At 36.2% G+C, this 21,353-nt stretch overlaps 2 protein-coding genes across 4 annotated transcripts; both read right to left on the bottom strand.

The window, feature by feature from the left end:
- Positions 1–1,378: 1,378 nt before the first annotated feature.
- On the bottom strand, positions 1,379–15,798 carry LOC101900067 (locomotion-related protein Hikaru genki). Of its 2 annotated transcripts, XM_005176369.4 has the most exons (10): positions 15,645–15,798; positions 14,295–14,460; positions 12,576–13,502; positions 11,271–11,495; positions 10,410–10,507; positions 9,834–9,899; positions 7,754–8,090; positions 7,201–7,683; positions 4,016–4,198; positions 1,379–2,468 (listed from the first exon to the last, which is right to left on the bottom strand). In XM_005176369.4, the coding sequence occupies exons 2-10, from the start codon at positions 14,446–14,448 to the stop codon at positions 2,254–2,256; spliced, it is 2,688 nt and encodes an 895-aa protein (XP_005176426.1). In that variant the 5' UTR covers positions 14,449–14,460; positions 15,645–15,798; the 3' UTR covers positions 1,379–2,253. The 2 variants fall into 2 exon arrangements, with proteins under 2 accessions (XP_005176426.1, XP_011296123.1); XM_011297821.3 differs by lacking the exon at positions 9,834–9,899.
- A 3,250-nt stretch (positions 15,799–19,048) lies between these two features.
- On the bottom strand, positions 19,049–21,319 carry LOC101899781 (V-type proton ATPase subunit S1). Of its 2 annotated transcripts, XM_005176368.4 has the most exons (5): positions 21,166–21,319; positions 20,940–21,108; positions 20,768–20,870; positions 20,160–20,424; positions 19,049–20,096 (listed from the first exon to the last, which is right to left on the bottom strand). In XM_005176368.4, the coding sequence occupies exons 2-5, from the start codon at positions 21,023–21,025 to the stop codon at positions 19,399–19,401; spliced, it is 1,152 nt and encodes a 383-aa protein (XP_005176425.1). In that variant the 5' UTR covers positions 21,026–21,108; positions 21,166–21,319; the 3' UTR covers positions 19,049–19,398. The 2 variants fall into 2 exon arrangements, with proteins under 2 accessions (XP_005176425.1, XP_058986829.1); XM_059130846.1 differs by having other exon boundaries at positions 20,940–21,219.
- Between the last annotated feature and the right edge of the window lie 34 nt (positions 21,320–21,353).

Below are 21,353 nucleotides of genomic sequence, written 5' to 3'. Positions count from 1 at the left end.
AACCTCGGCAGTTCGTTATCTATGAAAACAAATTTCACAATCGACGTATCTCAAAACAGAAGAAAGAATTATTGAAAACTTATTGATCAATTTAATCAATCGAATCACAGCTTATTTCTACCTGTCTATCTTCTATCTATCTCATTTTATATTTCTATCAAATATTCATATTGATATCTCTAAAACTCATCCAGTTAGAGCTTTCAAATTTAATTCGGTAAATAGTAGTGGGACAACATTTCATAACCTACATGCATACATCAACCATTGTGTACGTTTACTTTAAACCAATTATACTTTATTTACTGCCGCTAATAGTTAATATCATTAGAAAATGTTAGGTATCTATATCCCGTCGTTTAATTTGGACGGCAATACTTTGTTATCTTTACCCAAGTGCTGTGTATATTTTTACATATTTCGGATAACTTAAGAGAGTTTCCGTTTTTTTTTTTAATTGAGAGGAATCATGCACATACCCAACCAAATGTTTTAATGCAAAAAAGAGCGGCGAAAAATGAACAAACCAAGATCGGCATTTTTATAAATTTGAGAAAAGCCTTTTGTATATGAAGAACTGATTCCACTCTTTGTTTTTAGGCAATCTGTACCGAGTTGGAATTCCTTCATATTACTGAATTTTATATTTTTGCTCAAGTTATTTAAAAATAAATTTAAATGTATTCTATCGAATAGGATACAGACCATCTTCCATAGTGTTCACATCTTTTGAATTAACGTGTTGTAGCATTATTTCAGTAAAATAAAATTAAAATAGTTCACAATGAAGTCACAATTTTTAATTTGTTCATTTTATTTTATATTTTTACAAAAATTTTACTCTAAAACGTAAAAATTTACCATGAATTTTATTTACCAATACTTTTTTATTCAGGAAAATCAAACTGATTCAAAATCCTGGGTGTTGCACCAGACATGATCAAGATGCGAACGAGTCAACTTTCTGGCCGTATCATAACTTTTCTGAACCACGATGTTGTAGTTTGGAATCACTTGAGTTCATTATTGAAATACTTCTTTGGTATTAAACATTTGGCTGGGTATTGTATGACACGAAAAAATAAACAAAATAAAGCGGCCCTCTCGCTGACTTTTCTCTTGGCTGCATGGACAGCCAGCTCAATCACTGTTCATTACTGTAGAACAACTACAGTCAAATCGTGCTGGGAATGCATTGCTTGGGGTAGCCCCGTACTCATGTATGTACGATGTACCTAATATTGATTTTTTAACCAAATAAAGTATTTTAGGACGCTAACATACATATGTCACTTACCACACCCAGCGTGTTAGGCTTGTCTTAACAAAAGCAAAATAGGAATAAGAACATGATTTCTTTTATTTTCTTTTAATAAAAATTAAATTTTATTTTTATTGCTACATTTTTCTTTTCTTATGTAAGTAAATTACAAGAGTTTGGTGGAACGAATTATCAAACAACTAATTATGTGTAAATACACTAATATCAAGTATCAATACACTATTTAACTATTTAATGCGATTGATTCCTATGTCAAAAAAAATTCACATTGTATAACGTTTTGAAAGCTATATTGTTTTCGACCAGCGTGGTTGATAACATATCTGGGGGAATATCGAAAGGAGTTTATCCAATGCAGCGAAAGGAATTTATCTAATTTAACTTTTAGTTTTCTGCAATTGCATCGTATAAAATAAATCACAAATGTAAAAGACTACCCTGAAGACTTCGAATGACAATTTTGTCGCATTCATTTCACAAAATAATTGGAAAACACGCCCAACATGAATTGACTGCTTGAGGTTTGACTTGAAATGTTCTTCTGACATGGGATTAAATTTGTAAGCTGCAAATTGCCAATGTAAGAAATTTTAAAATAATGCATATTTGGAAGTGGTTTCCTACACATATTTATGTAAGTGTATAAACTTCCAAAAAGCTAGTTGAAGCTTCTTAAAGCAACCCGATCCAGGTTGACGGGTTATCTACATTGAACCCCTTACATTTTAAATACACCCAGATGACTGTTTCCAAAGCCTATGACATAAAGATACATTTTAATCTTGGGAATTTAATTACATAACGTTCATATACAATCACGGGATGAATACTTTATAAATAAATATATATATTTTTACATATATAGGATTGGCAGGTGACGTGATCTCTGTACAAAGAAATTGGTGCGGGTTAAATTAGTTAATTAGCTTAAAATAGTCTAAACGGGTAAACAAAGTTTTCGATTTTATCAGCTACACATCTTCGTAGCTACGACATTTTGGTACAGGACTAGACCAGTTGCCATCAGGCAGGCATTTGGGCCGATCTGGTGGACCACCAATCTCATTATATTGAATATAACCCGGGCGACACTGGACACTTATATAGTCACCGGATTCGTAATTAAATTTCAACGGTGCCAAAAGTCCATTTGGAGGATCTCCGGGGTAAGGGCACCCTGATTTACCTATATGGAACCAGAAATGATAAGAATGTGTCAGATGCTGGAATCAACAGCAAAGGTAGAAATGTGTATGTGTGTGTAAGTGTATTGAATTTGCGTCAATGGCAATACATAAAAGCACTTCGCCTACTTCAATATCTGTTCAACTTTTCTTTGCTTGTTCATTTTATGTTTTAGTAACCCCACTACAACAGCCTCAAAAAGGCTCGGCTATGTCCATTGTTAGGAACATCAGTGTGTATTTATGTATTTTTCGTTTAACACCTGTCTTAACTGGCTTTTAACCAAACAACGTACATGTGTCTATTTCGGAAAATCAAATTCATAAAGTTAAGCTTACGTGAAGAATCTTCATGTGGATTTTGAAAATTAGCAGTTTTTGTCATATGACCTTGCTTCATTCGAGCCAGACCAAATTCGATTCTTTCAATAGATACTTATTCTTCGTCCCAGATGTTAAGCACGAGTCCAATACTTACCACCTCCAGTGAACCAATCATTAGTGTAATATGTAGCTAAAGTCACTGTTCCTACCTAGCATTTACAGCTTGACGGAAAAGCATGCATTAACCTGCGACCCGTGCACACGCATATTCACATTTGACAAAAACGACAAACAGTGTATTAGTTTCAAAGATTCATTTAATGCAAGATAACAACTAAATATAATTTAACAATTCATGTGTTGTGTGTATTTAAATCGACTACATTGTCGTCTGTTGCATTAACACTTTTTTGTTTAATTTTCTAGTATTATACATATGCATATGTACGTATTGAAGTAAGGATAGGAAAATATAGATATATTTTTGTATTTATATAGCACATATATATAAAAGGAAGCTGCATAGCATTTACTAAATTGTTCAAGTGCCATGTTCCTTTCTCAATATCCACCTCAAAATATAAATTGTGGCGAAAGCGTACACATAGATCGATTCAAGAACATCAAAGAAGACCTATACTTGAAAAGGAGTGCGAAGCCGTTGCCTGTCGAGGAACATTCAAATTCTACTGATACGAACTGTCAGTCAACGAACTCATGTCCCATCGGCAGCTAAGGGGAGATCTAAGGGCGACACAAACCGTTTAATGATAGCACTTGAACCAGCGCATGTTATTGTAATTTATATATCAGCACATAAAACTTGACTATTAATCTAAGGTGTGGCTACAGGGGATTTAACACGTTCGCGACGTTTAACGGTTTGGCACAATATATTCTGTGAGTATTTTGTTTATATTTTTTTACATATCTCTATACATTCATATGCACATATAATGAGACAAGGAAGGCGCCATACTGACGTGCATTTTCAGCGGCACATCCGAACACATCTGCCTACCATCGCCTAATTGGAAGATCGACTAATAAATCCATGGAATGTTTTCAATTTTTGGAGATATCAAGGCGTTGCCCGAGCCAATTACAGTGGTCCACGCGATGTCTTATTCTTATGTCCATACAAATGTACATGTAGTGGTAGCTTGGTTACATACACTTATGTATGTGTGGAATAGGTTGTACTCATTGGTTTCAGTTTACTTACAAAACGGCGGTGGATGAGACCATAGCCCACTCTCGGTACAAATAATACTCGGCTCTCCGACCAGGGTGTGACCTTCGTTGCAACTGAAAGTTATAAGCGCTCCAACGGTAAGGCGTCGTTGATTCATATTCGTACCCCCAATCCGTCCATTCAACGGGGCTACAGGCGTTGGACACTGTATGGCTGTAAGAAAAATCGTAGTTAAGTCAGAGCAAGGTGTTTATTTCAAAAATTTATGCAAATGTTTCTTTGGATTAAAAAACTTCACGAACGGCCCTTTTGGTATTATTAATACATTTCACAAGCCAACGTTTAAACAATTCACATTCCTTGTGGACGCAATGCAAATTTCTTCTTATTTCAGAATCATCGATGATGTTACAATTTTTAGGACAATCTGTACTATTTTCGAACAAATCAAAACAAATGTTATTTTAAAAATGACCAGAAATTGTAGTTTTTTTGCTAACATTTGAAAGTTAAAGATATGGCATAGTCAAAAGAAAATATAGACAAGGAAAAGTTAGTTTTGTCTTTTTATACAGGTGGATCTCATCATGTTTGCATAGTCAAGAATTGAGCGACCCACTCAAACCCCTGAAGCGATATAAACGTCTTCTGCTGATCCGATTTTTGCGAAGATAAACGGTGAGACCACTTCGTTGTCTATATTTTCTATGGATTTGTCTATGGATATGGTCACTATTTTTGGTACCTTTTGAACCTAATTTTTGTTCTTTTAGAACGAAGTTAAGAATTCTCTCCTGTATTGCATTACAAATTACGGGAACACAATAATTTTTTACGATAACTTTTCCAGTAAAAATTAGTCATCAATCATCATTAGTCATTGTTGTTCGATATCCCAAAAGTCCAGTACTTGAGAGCGAGTGAAGTGCACAATTTTGAGACTTGAGCACCGACGTAATCGTATTTTCCGATGACAGAAGTTGTGCTCCTATATATCCCATCTTCAAAGCAGATCTTGTGTTAGTAGAAATAATGGGATGTGTGAAATATAAAGAGAACTGGATGCTTATTTCGAATTTTATGATCGTTTTGGTTGTTCAAGATTTTGACCCCTTTGTGGGGGAGGTACCAGAAGGAGTGGTTCGATCTATACCATCGTTATAATAAATTTTGTGTTAATAGAAATATTGAGATGTGCCGAGTTTGAATGGAATTGGATGCTAATTTCGCGTTTTATGAGCTTCATGGATATTCAAAAGTTCGACCCTTTGTGGGGGAGGTACAAAAAGGAGTGGACTGATATTTATCATCTTTACACTTGATCTTGGGTTAATAAAAATATTGTGATGTGTGAAATTTGAAGACAATTGAACTCTTTTGTCACAGTTGACCGATGGAGTGGACCGATATTGTGCATTTTCGCACCTGACGTAGCACTTATTCAAATATTTGTAATGTTGGAGCAAAAATAGGATTGTCCTTTCTCTTTCTGCGCTGTAATATATATATTTTTTTTTGAAAATTTCGAACTTTTGTGGGGGCGGTACCAGAAGGAGTGGACCGATATTGCCCATCTCCGAACTGGATCTATGTTTCTTTTACAGCGTTACCTAAAATTCGACGTCGTCAGTAGACGTTTTTCACCACACAATTCGAACATATGCATTTATATTAGAGTTACCCAAATAGGTCGGGCGTAAAAGATTTCAAAGTTGAAGATTTTCAACATTGAAAATTGAACAATTTTCTGTGTGTGAATAATACAAAACATGTGAATGTTTGTAATTGGAAAATTACGTTATTATTTGTCATAACGTTATATATGAACCTGACGTATTTGGGTAATACGGACGTATGAAACATTTTACCATAGGAGATAACGCTGTTACAAATATCTACATAATCGATGCGACGTAAATCTTGCAGATTTGCAGGTAGTTTGTCTTATGCAAAAACTTTTAATTTCAGGATATCCCATAAGGAATTGACGCTGCAATGAGATGTCTAGTTTTCCATGTTCGCCCAAATTCTTTTTGTATATCTTCAGTACAATTTCTCTCTATTTTACAACAACCATGGACCTCATGCAAAATGTTAGAAATTAAGCTTCAGGCGTTTAGGACTCAAATGCAATAACTTGGAGACTTTACCAAAGCTGATTTTTTGTGGATTCTTAATATACCCACCAAGGGGGTACGTTCCTAAAACTACACATTCTTCATTGAATTACGTCACGAAGATAAATTTTTGTTCTTTACTCTTCTTTGTTTACATTCATATCTGGTTTTTCAGGTGACATAAGAATTCCTTTCTACCAACAAAAATCTACAAACAATCTGTGTATAATTTTTAAGAATACACACTCAAACATATTTAAATTCTACATAATAATCCATAGAAATAAACTAAATTGCTACCTTTAATTCACTGTACCACAGTTCAGTACACCAGTTCCTAAAAGTATGAGTGATTTCATAAATTTCATATCACTCATACGCAAAGTTTTCTACTACTAGAAGCATTTACTCTGTTGTTACGACATCTACAATTTCATTTAAATGTGATAGAAGAAATAGGATTTTTAAAACTTGTTACGTAATGTTAATTTTTTTAAAGCAGCTCTACAATTTTCAAATATTTCCTTCATTCTAAAATTACAGAAAAGTATCGCCATTTACCCAAAAAGTGGTAAAATTAAAAAAAAAAAGTGGAAGACAATTTTTGTGGCTCAAATGATAACCATTAACCGACTCAATAAATTTGTGCTATTGTATCCCTTCCCAGATATGTATAAAATATATATATTTTTTAAATTGTAACCACATTTATTGATCCCGATTGTTTTACACAAAAACTTTAAGGTTTCAGTGAATTATCGTGATGAAATTAGGCCGAGGGTTGGCCATTTTTTCCCACTTCCCTTTTTTAGTATATTCTGAGAAAAAAACGAAACAGAAGAAACTCTGTATATTGAGTCGCTTAAGGGTTAAATACTTGTGCATAATTATTCTTCGGGTTGCTATTTAGGTAACTTTGTCGATACTAGCATCTTTTAATTCTTAATCTTCTTTCATAGCTGGCGGCCCTTCGCCTGTAATTATTTTTGCAGTGCACCGTATTACATATACATATATTTAAAAAAAACCGATGGAAAGTAAATGACCAATAGCACCATGTTCCTTATGGATAAAAAATAATGTTCTTCATTTGCATACCTTTACATCTGGGTACTGTGCCACTCCACACGCCCGACGGATCACATTCCAAACCCGGTGGACCGGTCAGTTTGAAACCCCACTGGCATTTGAACACCGCCCGCCCCCAAGCAGATGTATTCAACTCAACCAAACTCAGGTGTGGATCATCTAAAATCAAACGTGGACATTGGACAGCTTGACACGTTGGCGGCGGCGATGACCAATTGCCGGAAGCTAAACATGTTGCATTTACAATACCATCCACTCTGAAGCCAGGTGGGCAACGGTACATAGCCCTCTGGCCTAGCTTGTTACCTTCTAAACGCAATGTGAGCGGTGGCGCCGGTTCTGGAAGCTGCGGGCAAGTGGATTGCGCTACAGCTATGCTAACACTGTTAGTGAGACCTCTGGGCGACGTGCAAGTAAATGTCCCAGAGTCCTTGCTTTCGATGTCTTTAATGCTTAGGCGATAGCGTAAGTTCTTATCCTCATGGGTCCAACCTGCAACAAACAAGGCAATGTCATCCTAGTCGACTGTGCCTGGTAGCCAAACATTGCGGAGGATACTTACCCGTTGGGTATTGCATATACCAACTAGTCCAGGTCCATTCGGGTATGCCGCGCACCCTTGGATACATGCAGTCTAACAAAATTGTGCTGTGCGGCAACACTGCCAGTACTCCCGATGGTTCGAAGGAGCCCGAGCCGTTCAAGATCTTGTATTTAATGGACGGAGCACTGTCGTCCGAAAAGTTTGTCAGTAAGGTTGTGGGTACACACGAAGGCATTCGCGGCGCCCACAAGCCGTTCGAGCACAGAACCCTCGATTCGCCCAGCAGCTTGTACATACCTAAGTCTTTACATCGCGCTTGCAGAGAGTGACCATGCGGCAGGTCCCAGCCAACATTCTTTTTTTGATCGCCACCACCGCCAGCCATTGACAGACAGTGCAGTAATTGAGTTATTGGTATGAAAGGATTCGTACACATGGCATCAGTATTTACACATATTCATACAACACATGCGTGTATATACATATATATGTATGTAGGCATAAACATATATATGTGTGCGTGTGCATAATGTTCATATCGATCAGGCACCATGAACAAAAATGAGATATACATAAATTCATAGAGAGTGAGAGAGTGAGAGAGAGAGAGAGAGAGAACCAACAATGCAGCCGAAGGATGGATGGAAAAAGAGCAAGAAAGAAAAACCATAGAGAAAAACAACTCGGTGAATGAAAGCAGCTGACAGACGGAATATGGAGAGACATACACTTGTGACTTCGTGTGTAGGTGGTGTCAAAAGTCAATTGTTGGTGAGAGCAGAGTGACGTGATCTGTGATTAATTGTGCCATTTTGCAACCTTCCTTTTACAGTGTATCTAATGTTGTTCGTGTGTTTGTTGTTATTGCAATTCCAAATATACTACTAGGGGCAAGGGTGGAGGCAAGTGATGGGATGGTGTATCTAATGTTTTCTTTCTAAATGTTAGCGACAATTAGCTCATTAAAATAGCTGTTTTTCAATTTTAAGCAAATTATCAACCCTACTTGGTTGTCGATACGAATAAAAATACCAAGTGTATATACGTATATGCATTGAACATATGTATGTATATACACACATTCATACGGTCAGTGACAGATGCTTGAAAAAATGTCATTCCATCATATCATTTATCGAAATACCAATGAATACTGTGCTGGAACAACTGATTGGCTCTTTGAAGATCCAAGATCATAGTAGAAAAATTTCTCCCAGCAGCAACTCTCCGTAGCACAGCTTATGAAATATATCTCTCAATTCTCTCAAAACTTTTCAGTATATATTGGATATGAAGTCAGGCTTACTAAAAATGTATCACACTTCTGATTAAAAATATGCGGTTTTCTGACCGATGAGAAAATGCTTAAAATATTTAGGAATTTCTCGTATGGGGCGAGAAGACTTACCCCAATAAATCGATTTTAAATCAATTCAAAAGTATCAATTCAGAAGATCTCAGTGGTATTTGTAGTGTAAATTGAAAAACGTTGGAATCCAGATACTTTTTTATAAACATTTTTTCTTTAGCTAATGGTAGAGGGTTTTTCAAGTTCTGCCAGGCCGAGCATAATGGTTTTTTCCTTGTTTTTTCAAACCATTTATTTCAAGTTTTGATTCTTTTGTTTGGAACTCATTTGCCAACTAGCACTCAATGGGTTGTCAATAAAAACTGATTTTACATTAAAGGCTCATGTAGAATGCTTCCTTTGAGCGTCGCCCTATGTTTCGAGATGCCAAAAGAACAACAACAACAACATGGCAACGTTCTGGTTGTCATCACATTCGCTGCGTTCGAGTGGTCGTTGTGTGTCCCGTAGGATCCATGCTGCATGGGCTATAAGATCAGTGTTGGTGTAAGTTTTTTATTTTTTTCCCTCGTCTCGGCGTAACAATGTTCCCATGCATCTGTGCGACCTGATTTGAATCTGTTCAAACCGACCGACCGACTGACAGTGTATATGTACATACATATATACATACACTCATACAATAGCCAATAACCAAATCGTATGGAATTGTTTTTGTGTCGAAGCAAATCTCATTTTTCTAGATGGACTATGATAAACGTTCTAATAGGGCCTGTAAATTGGACTCACAATTTGTGTATTGGAAATAAAATTCGATTTAGACGTTCGATTGCGACGAGAACGGTAGATGGGGGTCTGCAAAAAAGTCGAAATAGAAAGAAAGAACCAAAAAAAGAAACAAATTAAAACACTTTTAGAATCTTTTCTTTCGAATTTTAACCAGTTTTTTTTTGTTGTTGTTGATTTTTTTTTTGTTTTGTTTTTTTGGTATAAAGCAAGACAAAATGCATTGCAAGGGAAACGAACGATTGCTGTTCTTTTGAGAGAGGAAACGCAATGAAGTGATTGGTATGACGTTGCTACAGGCTGATTATTGAAAATTGACTGTGGTCGTTGCGCAAACCTCAGAGCTACGGTTTGACAGCTTTCCAATTGGTTGATTAGATTGTGGTGCAGAGAGAAATGCTATGATCTGCGGCTTCTAAGAGGTGAGTTGATATTTGGATAGACTCGAACTAAATCGATTGCCATGTGTACTGATGTGGATGTGTAGTAGCGTGCTCAAATGTCTTTCTTATTTGTATTTGATATAGTGGTGGTGGTGGTGGTCGTGGGTTTTATGCTTTATTTCTGGATCAAACTTACCACAGAGATGTTGCGGTAACTCAACAGTAAATAGGGCGGAATTCTTTGGACATGACACGACTTATACAACGGCTGAAATTTCACATTTCCGTTTTCATCTAAGCAGAGGTCGACGGCGGCCAAGTTCATTTTTTTTTTTCGAATAAAACGAGAAATAACAATTAATTGGGAGCCAGGCATCTCCGTAATATAAAAAAATGGTGCAGTTAAGTTTTGGTTTGTCGTCATTATATTTTATTGTTCAATATTATAATTCATATTTAGCGAACAAACAATGTATCGTTTTTAAGTGATCGTGAGCAGGTGCTAAACCGTCTACACTGCAAACTGAAGCGGAAGCTGTGCACGAATGGTGAATCTATTTCGTCACAGATTCCGGCTTGGTGTTCCCAGATGATGATGTAGACGGCGTTGGCAGTGTGTTGTGTCGTTACATTGGCATGTAAATATATTTGTGTGCTTGAATACTTGTATATGTGTGTATGTATGTATATATATTAGTTAGATAGAATGTCTTCACTTAATACATATGTGGTAGTAAATATTCGAAAGAGAGAAACTAATGCGAGAGCGAACAAAAAAACATGCTTATATTAATATGTAATTGGCGTTAATTTTGACACTATAATCCACTGTTTATTTTCTCTTTATTTGGATTTATCTCTGCGAGGATGGGTATTGATTTGTGTTTTAAATTGTGATGTGGTGTGCGTGCAGGGTGCACACTCAGTGTGTGTATTCTTTGCTCATATGCACAGACATAAGTACGTAAAGTTGAATGATCCGTGTACGGAAGGTGGTGGAATTATCAGTGAGTAAGCGGTGTATGAGTGACCAGAATTAAGCGGTTCATTCACTTACCCTCCTCATTGGTGGCACAGAGTGGACCCACCCACTTTCCTTTGACACACCGAATTTTGCACAAGCGTCTATCTCCCAAAGGACCAATTTCTCCAGGGAAACGAATTTCCGACACTTCAGTGAACTGTTGTTGTATATCAATCTCTTCCTCCTCTTCGTCCTCTTCGTCGGAGTCTCCCTCGTCGGGATGAACGGGGGAATAGCCGCCATCTTCATCAAAAATACCTATAAAGACGAATAAAAAAGCGAGGGCTCGGTAAAGATCATACTACATGTTGGAACATCGAAAAGAACTCAAATAGTAAGCCCTTCAACCAAGAAAAAGCCCTTCAACCGAGAAAAAAATATGAAACTCCATCTCTCAACAAGCCCGACGTGTGTAAATATTTAATAATCGATTTTGTGGAAAACCTCCAATATTCCCACTGTGTTTCAGAAGTCGATATGGGAAAATAATACTCTTCCCAGTTGCATTATTCCTATTTCTCTCTGTGAATGATTTTTCGAAACAGAATACAAAGCAAAGATTCAAAGGTTCGAAAGAGAATACTTTAAAACTGTATGTAGTAGATAGATATAATGTTTTTGCTTTGCATTTTCATGTCAAAATTTGGATGGTGTCTGTGTGTGATTGGACAATGTCTGCTTCTCTTCTTATGGCAATCCATAAGTATCAGTATCGTGAAAATGAACTAAGTGCCCCTGTCTTGTGATAGTAGTGTTGACTTAGGCCAGCACCTAATTCACTGACACCCCTGTATTGTTTTTGCATTTTTAACTCTCGTAAGGTTTACCTGCTTTGTTGTCTTCCCAGTAGGAAAAGGATACATGGGACAATGCATTATTGCTTTCACTGTAAGGTATGCGTAATGTATAAAAGCCGCTTTAATTTTTTTAGCTTTTCTAGTTCCTTCTTTTAAGCATAAAAATGCAGTATTCACAGCATATATCCGACTGGGTTCTTGTGAAACTTCCCCCACATGCGTTTATGCTATTTTGTTTTGATGGTATGTGCGTGCGAACCACGGCCTTAAGGAGAAAATGCTTAGACGGATGTTTTTTGTCTTTCGTACAAGAACAAAATAGCAAAAATAACGCATATCGGGAGGGTTCCATGCAACTATATACCACATTGCCAACACCAATCATCCTAAGCACAATGCTAACAAATATGCCAAAATTAAAATGGCTTCGAAACGCCTTTCTGGCTACGTCGGTGCCACCACACACTATGAGTTTGGCGAAGGACTTACTAATATTCCTCCCCTTCCCCTCCCTGCTAAAACGTTAATGGCGTTCACTTACCTTTGTCCTTGCGGCTTGTCGTTTTTGAACTGGAATCGCCACCACCCTTGGGACGACTAAGAGCGCCGGTGGTTTTGCCTGATTTGCGCTTTACGCGTTGCAAAGTGCTATTTTCACTCACATTGGAGTGTGTGTTGGCATAAGCATCAACCTCTTTAGTCGGCTCCAATGGTGGTGCGAGACCATTGTTTCCGTCTTGGTCATCCGTGCTGGGCGTATGTTTGAAGTCCCGAATCTCCCCGCGATGTCGATGATGTGGCTTTATCCCATTTTCCGATGCGTCAACATATGTGGTTTGATTCTGCGCATGATTTCGGCGTTTGCTTTTCAATCGATAAATTGTATATTTGAGTTCACTATTCGGGCCAAGATTCTTTGTGTCGTTGTCGAAACGAATGTAATACACATCCCTTGTCACATTGGATAGGTTCCCCATTGAATTTTCCGCATCGAGAGCATTATTAACGACATAATCCACCAGGTGTCGCTTGTAACGGCTACCGCGACCACGGGTCTGGCCATTTTCGTTTTCTATGCGCCTCCGTTGACCCTGGCCGGTTCGTCGTTTTTTAGCATTGTTCTTGCGGCTTTGGAGAGGATTTGGAGTTGATCCATCTGGGTCTGCATCTTCGTCTTCGCCTGCGTCTTCATCCGCCGCTGCCATATCGTTGGCGTGCAGATTTCCAGCTGCATTATGATCATTCATACTGACCTGATAGGGATTCACAATGCCTCCCATTTGATTGCCGTTATGACGTCCTGTCAGGTCAATATTAATCCTTTCGACAAATTCTACGTCGGATGTTGTGAATTCATCAGCCGTATAAGAAGGTGTCGTTTCGAACTTGGCATACGGTTGGTGAGTGGTCGTCTCTGGCTTTACAACAGTGAACCGAATATCTGGTGCCTTGCATCCCGGTGAAGCGTCTATAAATTAAACAATAAACAAACACTCGTATTAGTTAATAATTAATGGAATCTTTGTAATAAGGATATGATCCGCAAACCTAAAAAAAAATTATCTATTCTTTTGTCATCGAAGAATGTTGGTGTATGGTCTGGCTGGCACATTGCAAAAATATTATTACAAGACGTTAAAAATCGCAAAAAATGAAGTAAAGGTAATGGAGTGTTTTCAAAATCTACTTGTGTATAAATCGAATGCAAGTCAAGTTCTGTGCTTCGGTGCTTATGCACCAGAGAACTGCAACGACTATGAGTAATTCAATCATACTTGATCTCTTACATGATTTTTGTTGACGCGGTCGTTTGGCTTAATCTGCAAGAAAATATGTTTTTCGTATCGGATCGAATCGAACAATCTGTTTGAATTACTCCGCTCGTAATCAAACATGAGCTTTAAGAGGGTTTATTTTGTTCAGCAACAAGATTTGAACTTGATTTTTTTCTTTCAATCGAGTTTGCTCATCATCATTGTTCTTCGACCATTCAAACAAGTGGATGAAGTTTCTTTCGATTCTTATATTATTTTAAATTGAAAAACGAACTAGTCTTTTATCTAGTTCCGTGCACTCCGGTCGCTTGTACGGAAACTCCGCGTATGAGTTATATGAAAATTATGAAATCGCTCATACGTTTAAGAACTGGTGTACCGAACTAGATTGTCACAACTCTAACAGTAACATCTAAATAGCCTAATTTATAATAGTATAGAGTAGCGTATGTGATATGATAGGAATATAAATATAATATACTCACCCGGTTCAGGAGTAGTTGTTTGGGGTGCCTCAGTTTCAAGGTTTGCAGCCGTTTTATCCAGGAAAGTAGTGGAAACAATGAGCAGCAATAAAAATACCAAACTGGGCTTGTGTGGCATCCTTTGTAAATATTGTGAAAACTGTAACAGGAGCATTTCGATGGAGGACTGAAATATAGGCATTAATTAGTTTCAAACATTTACTTGTTTTTATTATTTGGACGTAATACCAAGGTAGATTTGTATTAAATGAAAATTTAAAAAGTTGTTTTGTATTAAATAAAAACTACTACTAAAAACTACAACTACTTGTTGCATTGATTCTGAATAAATAAACAAAAAAAAACAGAAAACTAAATTAAAGCTCAATATTTATTTTATATATGTATCTCTAAGAAGTCATTCCGGCACAAGAAGGGTAAAATTAGTCCACACATACGTTGAAAAGAATATACACACAACTAAATTTGACATGATAAGCCAAGCAAATAAAAAGGTTCAAATCGATTGATAGCTATGTCCCACCATGATCTATTGTATCAACATTCAAACAGAAACATGGGTTTTTTCCTAATTCTTGCTGACAGTCGCCTGTTTACTTTTAGACATTTTTTTCTGATTTATATTCTCTCACTCTCCTGCAAGAAGTTGCAGAGTACATCTAGCTGGGAAAGTAAACAGACATAACTAATGCTGTCTCACTGTGTTACGATAGGTTAGTAATTGCGGAAAAATAACTATTTTAAATGTGTGTATTACCGTCCTACAGAGACAGGCCTAAAATGTCTTCTGCATCATGTGCTTCACAGAATCCAATAGGAAATTATTATTGAAGTGAATATTGTGGGCCAATTCAATTACAATTCAGCATTACTTAAAAAAATCTGTTTAATGACTAAATGGCAACCATTTTTTTAGTTTCCGTTTTCATTTACTTCCTTGTATTCGTAATATCGATTACACATAGTTCTTAAGGCATCCATAACCAAGGACTAGTTGTTTGTTGTTTGCTCATTAATGTATGCAATACATACAAATGTATGCGTATGATTTTTTTTCACAGCTTTTCAAACAACAAATTGAAATAAATCAAATGATTTATTTATTTTTTGAGCAAGAAGTAACAATATCTCACAAAAAAATTCATGTGTTATTTTCTTGAAAGCAAAGTAAGCCAATTTAGTATTACTTTTCAAGGAAATATAATCGAGCATAAACCATAGGAATGTGTCTACACATGCACAAATGTATATATATAGGTAGTGAATTCAAATTGTTCTTTTCGATTTGCAAACTCCAGGTATTGAAATAGAAGTTAAAAAGGTTCACATTATATTACAATGTTTATTTACATTTTATGTTTGCAATTCACCACATTATATTTTTTATTCCTTTTTCACGTCTTTGTATAGATGTCCTGTCGACAACGTATAGGTGACAAAAATCCAGCGGAAACAAATTGGTAGGTCTCTCCAATTCGAAAACGGGTGGAATTAATATAAAAAGAAACACAATTTTATTTCCTTCTCCTTTCAACTCAAAGAATTGTTGTAGGGATCACAAGTCAACCTTCGATTAATTTTACTCCAATGTAATCAAGTAATCGATTTAGTTATCGAAAATTGTATAGTTTTTGAATCGCTAACCTTTTGCATTCAGTTTAAATTCTATGGTATACTGTTTAAACGAACTGAAGGCACCATTGTGAACCATAGAAACTAGTTGAACAACGAAAGAGCTGGATATAGTTCCGATAGTTCATTACATGGACAATAGTTCATTACTTCTATCTAAACATCTGTTGCTGTGTTGTCGGCCGTTTTGTTTTGATTCCTTTTGTGTTGTCCGCCTTTCCCTTTTGATTCCATCTTTATTTCGATTTTCTCTCTGTGCTGTCTTTCTTTTCAGTGTTGCCATATTGTAGTGTCCTTTGTTCGTTACTTCTTTTTCTTTTCTCGGTGGCGTCGGTTGGTGTAATTCATTCAATTGATTTTAATTTATTAATTTATTAATTAATTATTTAATTTCGTATAAAAATTTATATATAAATAATTTAGAAACAAATAGAACAAATGTGTATATGTGTGATTTGAGATTGTGCGTGATTTAAAAGACTAAAAAAACAATAAACAAAACCCGACCGCCAACATAACCTCCAATTAATGGTCCATGGATAGAAAAGCCATATATGTGTCTCCAGCAACTCGAGAATATTTTTCCAGCTGTATTTATTTGTACCCTGATTCCAGGAAAGTATTTTTTCTTGGAGGACGGATTCCCTGGCACGGATATTGACTCCAAACGCCCCAAAGGACGGGAGTTTTCCAGAGCAATACATTGGATACATGAATACGCAATACCATCAGCACGGCACGCACATTTGAATTCAAATATAGGAAATTGGAAATTTGTGAAGGAGAAGGGTAACTGGCAAAAGGAACAAACGAGAAGACCCATAATTCGATCTGCATAGAATCACACACATTCTGAGTCGATGTATGTATGTCCGTCCGTAAACAAAGTACAGTTCGCATTTGTTGCCCTATCCAGATGAAATTTTGCTCAAATCGTTTGTTTGACCCAAGGACGAACCCTATTGAAATTGTTGGAGATAATCTGTCAAAATTTAGATATAGCTCTCATATATATCCTCGTCCGATTTGCCTTTTATTGTGCATCAAACGTGTAATATTAGCTCATATATATATTCCTGATCAGAAAAAAGTTATTGTACGATAGCGATGATCGTCTGTCTGTCTATCTGTCTGTGGAAATCACGATAAAGTCCACCTTATTTAGTTAAGAGCTTTGAAATGTAGTTTAACCAAGTCCAAACAACCAAATCTTGGAAATCTTCGATTCAGGTCCCCCATATAAATCGGTTCAAGTTGTAGTTCCCATATATATATCTTCAACCGATTCCGACTAAATTACTCCTAGAAACAAGTACGTCAAATTTGGTGAAGATCGATTCAAATATAGCCATAGCTCCCATATATATATATATTGTTCATCCGATTTGTTATATTTGTTACCGACAGCCGTAATATGCTCTCCGTAACCAACGATATTAAGGGAAATATATCAAATGCAGCTCAGAAATATCTTTGCCAAATTTTATCAAAATCGGTTCAGATTTGGATATAGCTCCCATATATATCGCAAATGGGCAATGGACAAGTCCGAATTTAAAAGATAATTTGAACTTTAAATTATAATTATAATCATAGCGTGTATGATTGAACTCTCCCATAAAAACTTTTAATTGTTAAGCTCTACTAAATTAGCAAAGTGGATCATAAATGACATTTCGTGTTCAGAAACAAAGACATTAAATTAATACCAAATATCCCCAATATCTTATTGGTCAAAGGTCCAATTAGACCCACCAATTGAAGTGGAATTGTAATAAGAAAGTATATTAAGTTAGAAAATAAAAGGAAGAAATTGCGCAGTGCCAATCCAGTCCATCTGCCTCTTCTGCCGGTCTTGGTTTACACTCAGGCTATGCCTGGGAAGTGATTCAATAAAGTGCATTACCTTCATCTGAGTTAATGTATTATCCGTATTGAATCCGTACCGTGTATACTCGGATCTGCAAGCACACCTTGATACAAATCGATTTGTAAATGTGTTATTAAGTTTAGAAAAATGCTTGTTTTTCCCATTGGCTATCTTTTATGCTTTTTTCGAGTATTTTATTTATTATTCAAGTAATACAAAGGCTTCATGGCCAAAAAATATATTACAATGTGATAATACCTGAAATCTCAACTCTATTGAAATTGCATTGACTTCCTAGTATTAGTATTTCTGTGTCTAAATAGACATTTTTGTTTGCCTTGTTAAGGCGGAGATTTCATTTATTTATGTTTTTGATTTATTTCGATACGGGTTTAATGATTTTATATTTGCAGAGAAAAGGAAATCCAGATAGAAGCTATCACAAACTGACCACTACGGCTTGCTTTCCCTTTTACTACAAATTTCAGATCATTAAGCTCGCCTCGATATAGAAATAAACAAAGAAATATTTATTGTTTATTTTTAATTTAAAAATTGATTTTATGAGAGTAAAGATAAACAACATCTGGCATTACAGTGTCACCTGGTAAATATACCTTGATGTAGGCGAAGAAATAATCTTATCAAGTACGTTCGAATTGAGTTAGCGAAAGCGCGGCAGCGCTAACAAATCTCCTTCGAAAAATTCTAAGTTTTTTGTTAAGGTCTCTTGACTTATTTGTCTGTACATCGACTACGTCAACGACAATGCTAAATGATCATTTTGATTGTAAAGTGTTCCCGTAGTTTTTTTCTCTGAGAACAATGTATGGAAATAATTTTAGTTTTTTTTATATTTTTTCACAAGAATTGTACCCATCTTTCATTTTTTTTTTTTTTGCAAAAAAATTGATCCGCTGAATATATGGTACAATAATTGGCTGAAATCCAAAGCATTGCTAAACAATGTAGCTTTTCAGGTAGTGGATGAGCATATGAATTCAACGATGATGTTTTGTCCGCGGTAATGCATCTCCTTTTCAGTTGGATTGTTTGGTCGATTCAATGACTGCTATTAGCGCATTTAAGATAACATATAGAACGAATTCATTGTATTTTGTTCCGAAGGGCGTTTCTGGCAAGGTGCATGAAAGTACCATTGCGACGTCGGTTCACCTTGAGAATTATATTCCACTGTAATATAAACCTGTGGCGACTTAGCAACTGTGTAAATGACTCAGACAACACGAAATAGTCGAACAACCATTCTTTATTTGTTAGCTTAACAATTCTAATAATAAAAATAATACAACAAATAGACAATTTTCGAAATACTCATTAGAAAGAGATTGGCGCTTTTTCACAACTAACCACCGCCAAACCTTCCGAATAAACCTGACATCATTTTACTAAATGTTTTATTAAATGCGACAATTTGTCTGCATTTAAATTAAGGATGCTGGACAAATTTAAATGCAAAGATACTGTCGCAAACAAAAACACACACACTCAATAACGTTTTTATACAATTTTAGATAGGGTAAAGAAGGAAAATGTGGATTAGGGAATGAATTAAAACATATGTGGGCACTCTTATATGCCTTACTCGCTGGCATTAATTGTGATGGTTTTTCCTTTGGGATCATCAAACCTGTCCATGGTGTTGATATCCATCATCCAGCAAACACCCACAAACGTAATTGTTAAGAGCAAAGCTACAATCAATAGACCTGATAAGATCCCTCCGGTGAAGAAACCAACACAGTGCCAGGCGTCTCCAAAGACAAATTTCTCATCTGTGGTGCTTCCGAAAGGTGCTTGGAACTGTAATGAATTCCAATGCAACGAGTATGTACTGGGTTCTTCAGCGGTGCCTTTTCCATTGAGAGTTAAATTTCCACAGTAGTAAGAGAAGTCAGTGGGGGCATAGACGTCGTTACTACGGAACAAGATATTATCCCATTTGACATTAGTCATAAAGAAATATCCACCAGATAGGGTCACGTCGAAAGTCAATGATGGGGTAGATGTTAAGGTCACTGACAATGCTGTTGCATTCGTTTTGGTCACAGTCATTGAAGTGGGCGTCAAAGTGGTAGTACTCTGGTCTTTGCTGTTTACTACGGTAAGTGAGGTGTAATACAGTAACAAATCGGCACCGCTTTGGAAGACAACACCATTGCTATCGGTGGCATCGCGACGTTCACGCTTCAAAGCTACTGGGGATGTTTGTGGGGCAGTCGTGTACATGAAAATAGCTTTACCATTAAGCTGTTTGGAAATCGATGTAATGATCGAATCTGCAACGTAAAAATAAATTTAGAAAAATTGGGTTTCCGGTTGCTTGATTTCATATATATTACCATGAGATTCCAAGCAAGCAGCACGGCTCGAATCTGATGAATCATCAAAAGTTACAAAAACTATTTTTCCATCGTTCAAATCGAAATTGTTGCTCAGTTTTCCCGTGGAATCGACCGAATTGTATTCATATTCTCCAATCGATTTCAATGCGTCAACTGGGTCTTCCACTGAAGAGTAGAAATTTTTTTCGGGAACTTCTTGCAAATGGGCATAGCAAGATTTCGATGTAAGTTCGTTGGTGCACGAAAAATCTTTGGTGGTTAACTGTGGAGGGAGAAAAATAAGTAAAATGATCAACGTTTTTAATTCTCACAAAATCTCCATAATACGTATATCTTTAACAACACAAGTAACCGTTTTGGTACTAACTGTTAATAATTCATGTCTATTTGCACTTTTACATTGTAACGCAATCTCGTTTTTATGAAGAACGGACCTTACGATCCAAACAAACAAAGTGGATCATAGCCTTTTTACAATTGTTTGGACGGAAATATATCAACTATGATAAACATTAATAAAACTATTTAATTTTAATTTGTATACTTTCCGAAAATACTAACACTGGTCGCAACAATGGATATATAAAGAAAGACTTTCTACTTACGCCATTTTCGAGAAACACTATCAATGTGTTATCTTTTTTCTGCGAAGAAATAATGTCAGCAAATTCCGATTTGGGTACAGTTGTCAAGGCAGGCTTAGCCTCACTTCATAAAACAAATAATGGAAATAATGATTAGTATAATTTCATGCAATATTGAGACACCTTCAAGTACCTGTTGACGCCCCACAGAAACACGGGTGCTTGTTCAGCTAATGCCAAACTCAAAAGACACAAAAGCGCAGCCACATACTTCATCATGTCGTTCTTTTCTCTTTAGTTTCCTCTTTTCCCGACAACTCCGATATTCCCACAAAATTTAATGAGTATTTAGGAACTGAAAACTAATAGAAAATGGAATTGTATCCTTTGAAAAAAAAAATAAAAACACAATTAAGTACACTTCTGTCCCATAAGAAAAAAAAAACGACGTCGATCTACACGGTCCCAACAATGAAAATTTCTTCGTATTCATATGATCTTGAATCAGTCATGTGATGACAGAGCGATGATTGCCATATTTATTGATATTTATGTCAAAACACAGAGTTGTAATATACTGTGGAATTGCCAGAATGAAAAGATTTAG

This window comes from Musca domestica, unplaced genomic scaffold, assembly GCF_030504385.1.
Source record: "Musca domestica strain aabys unplaced genomic scaffold, Musca_domestica.polishedcontigs.V.1.1 8, whole genome shotgun sequence".
Classification (NCBI taxonomy): domain Eukaryota; kingdom Metazoa; phylum Arthropoda; class Insecta; order Diptera; family Muscidae; genus Musca; species Musca domestica.
The sequence above is the reverse complement of the archived record's forward strand: the minus strand, read 5'-3'. Positions and strand labels throughout refer to the sequence as shown.

Coding starts and splice junctions, on each gene's coding strand:
- LOC101900067 (XM_005176369.4), bottom strand. CDS start 14,448: ATGCTCCTGTTACAGTTTTCACAATATTTACAAAGGATGCCACACAAG. Junction 9,900..10,409: donor GTTACCGCAACATCTCTGTG/GTAAGTTTGATC, acceptor ACTTTTTTGCAG/ACCCCCATCTACCGTTCTCG. Junction 2,469..4,015: donor GTCTCATCCACCGCCGTTTT/GTAAGTAAACTG, acceptor GGTTCCATATAG/GTAAATCAGGGTGCCCTTAC.
- LOC101899781 (XM_005176368.4), bottom strand. CDS start 21,025: ATGATGAAGTATGTGGCTGCGCTTTTGTGTCTTTTGAGTTTGGCATTA. Junction 20,871..20,939: donor TTTCTGTGGGGCGTCAACAG/GTACTTGAAGGT, acceptor TGTTTTATGAAG/TGAGGCTAAGCCTGCCTTGA. Junction 20,097..20,159: donor TGCTTGCTTGGAATCTCATG/GTAATATATATG, acceptor TTTACGTTGCAG/ATTCGATCATTACATCGATT.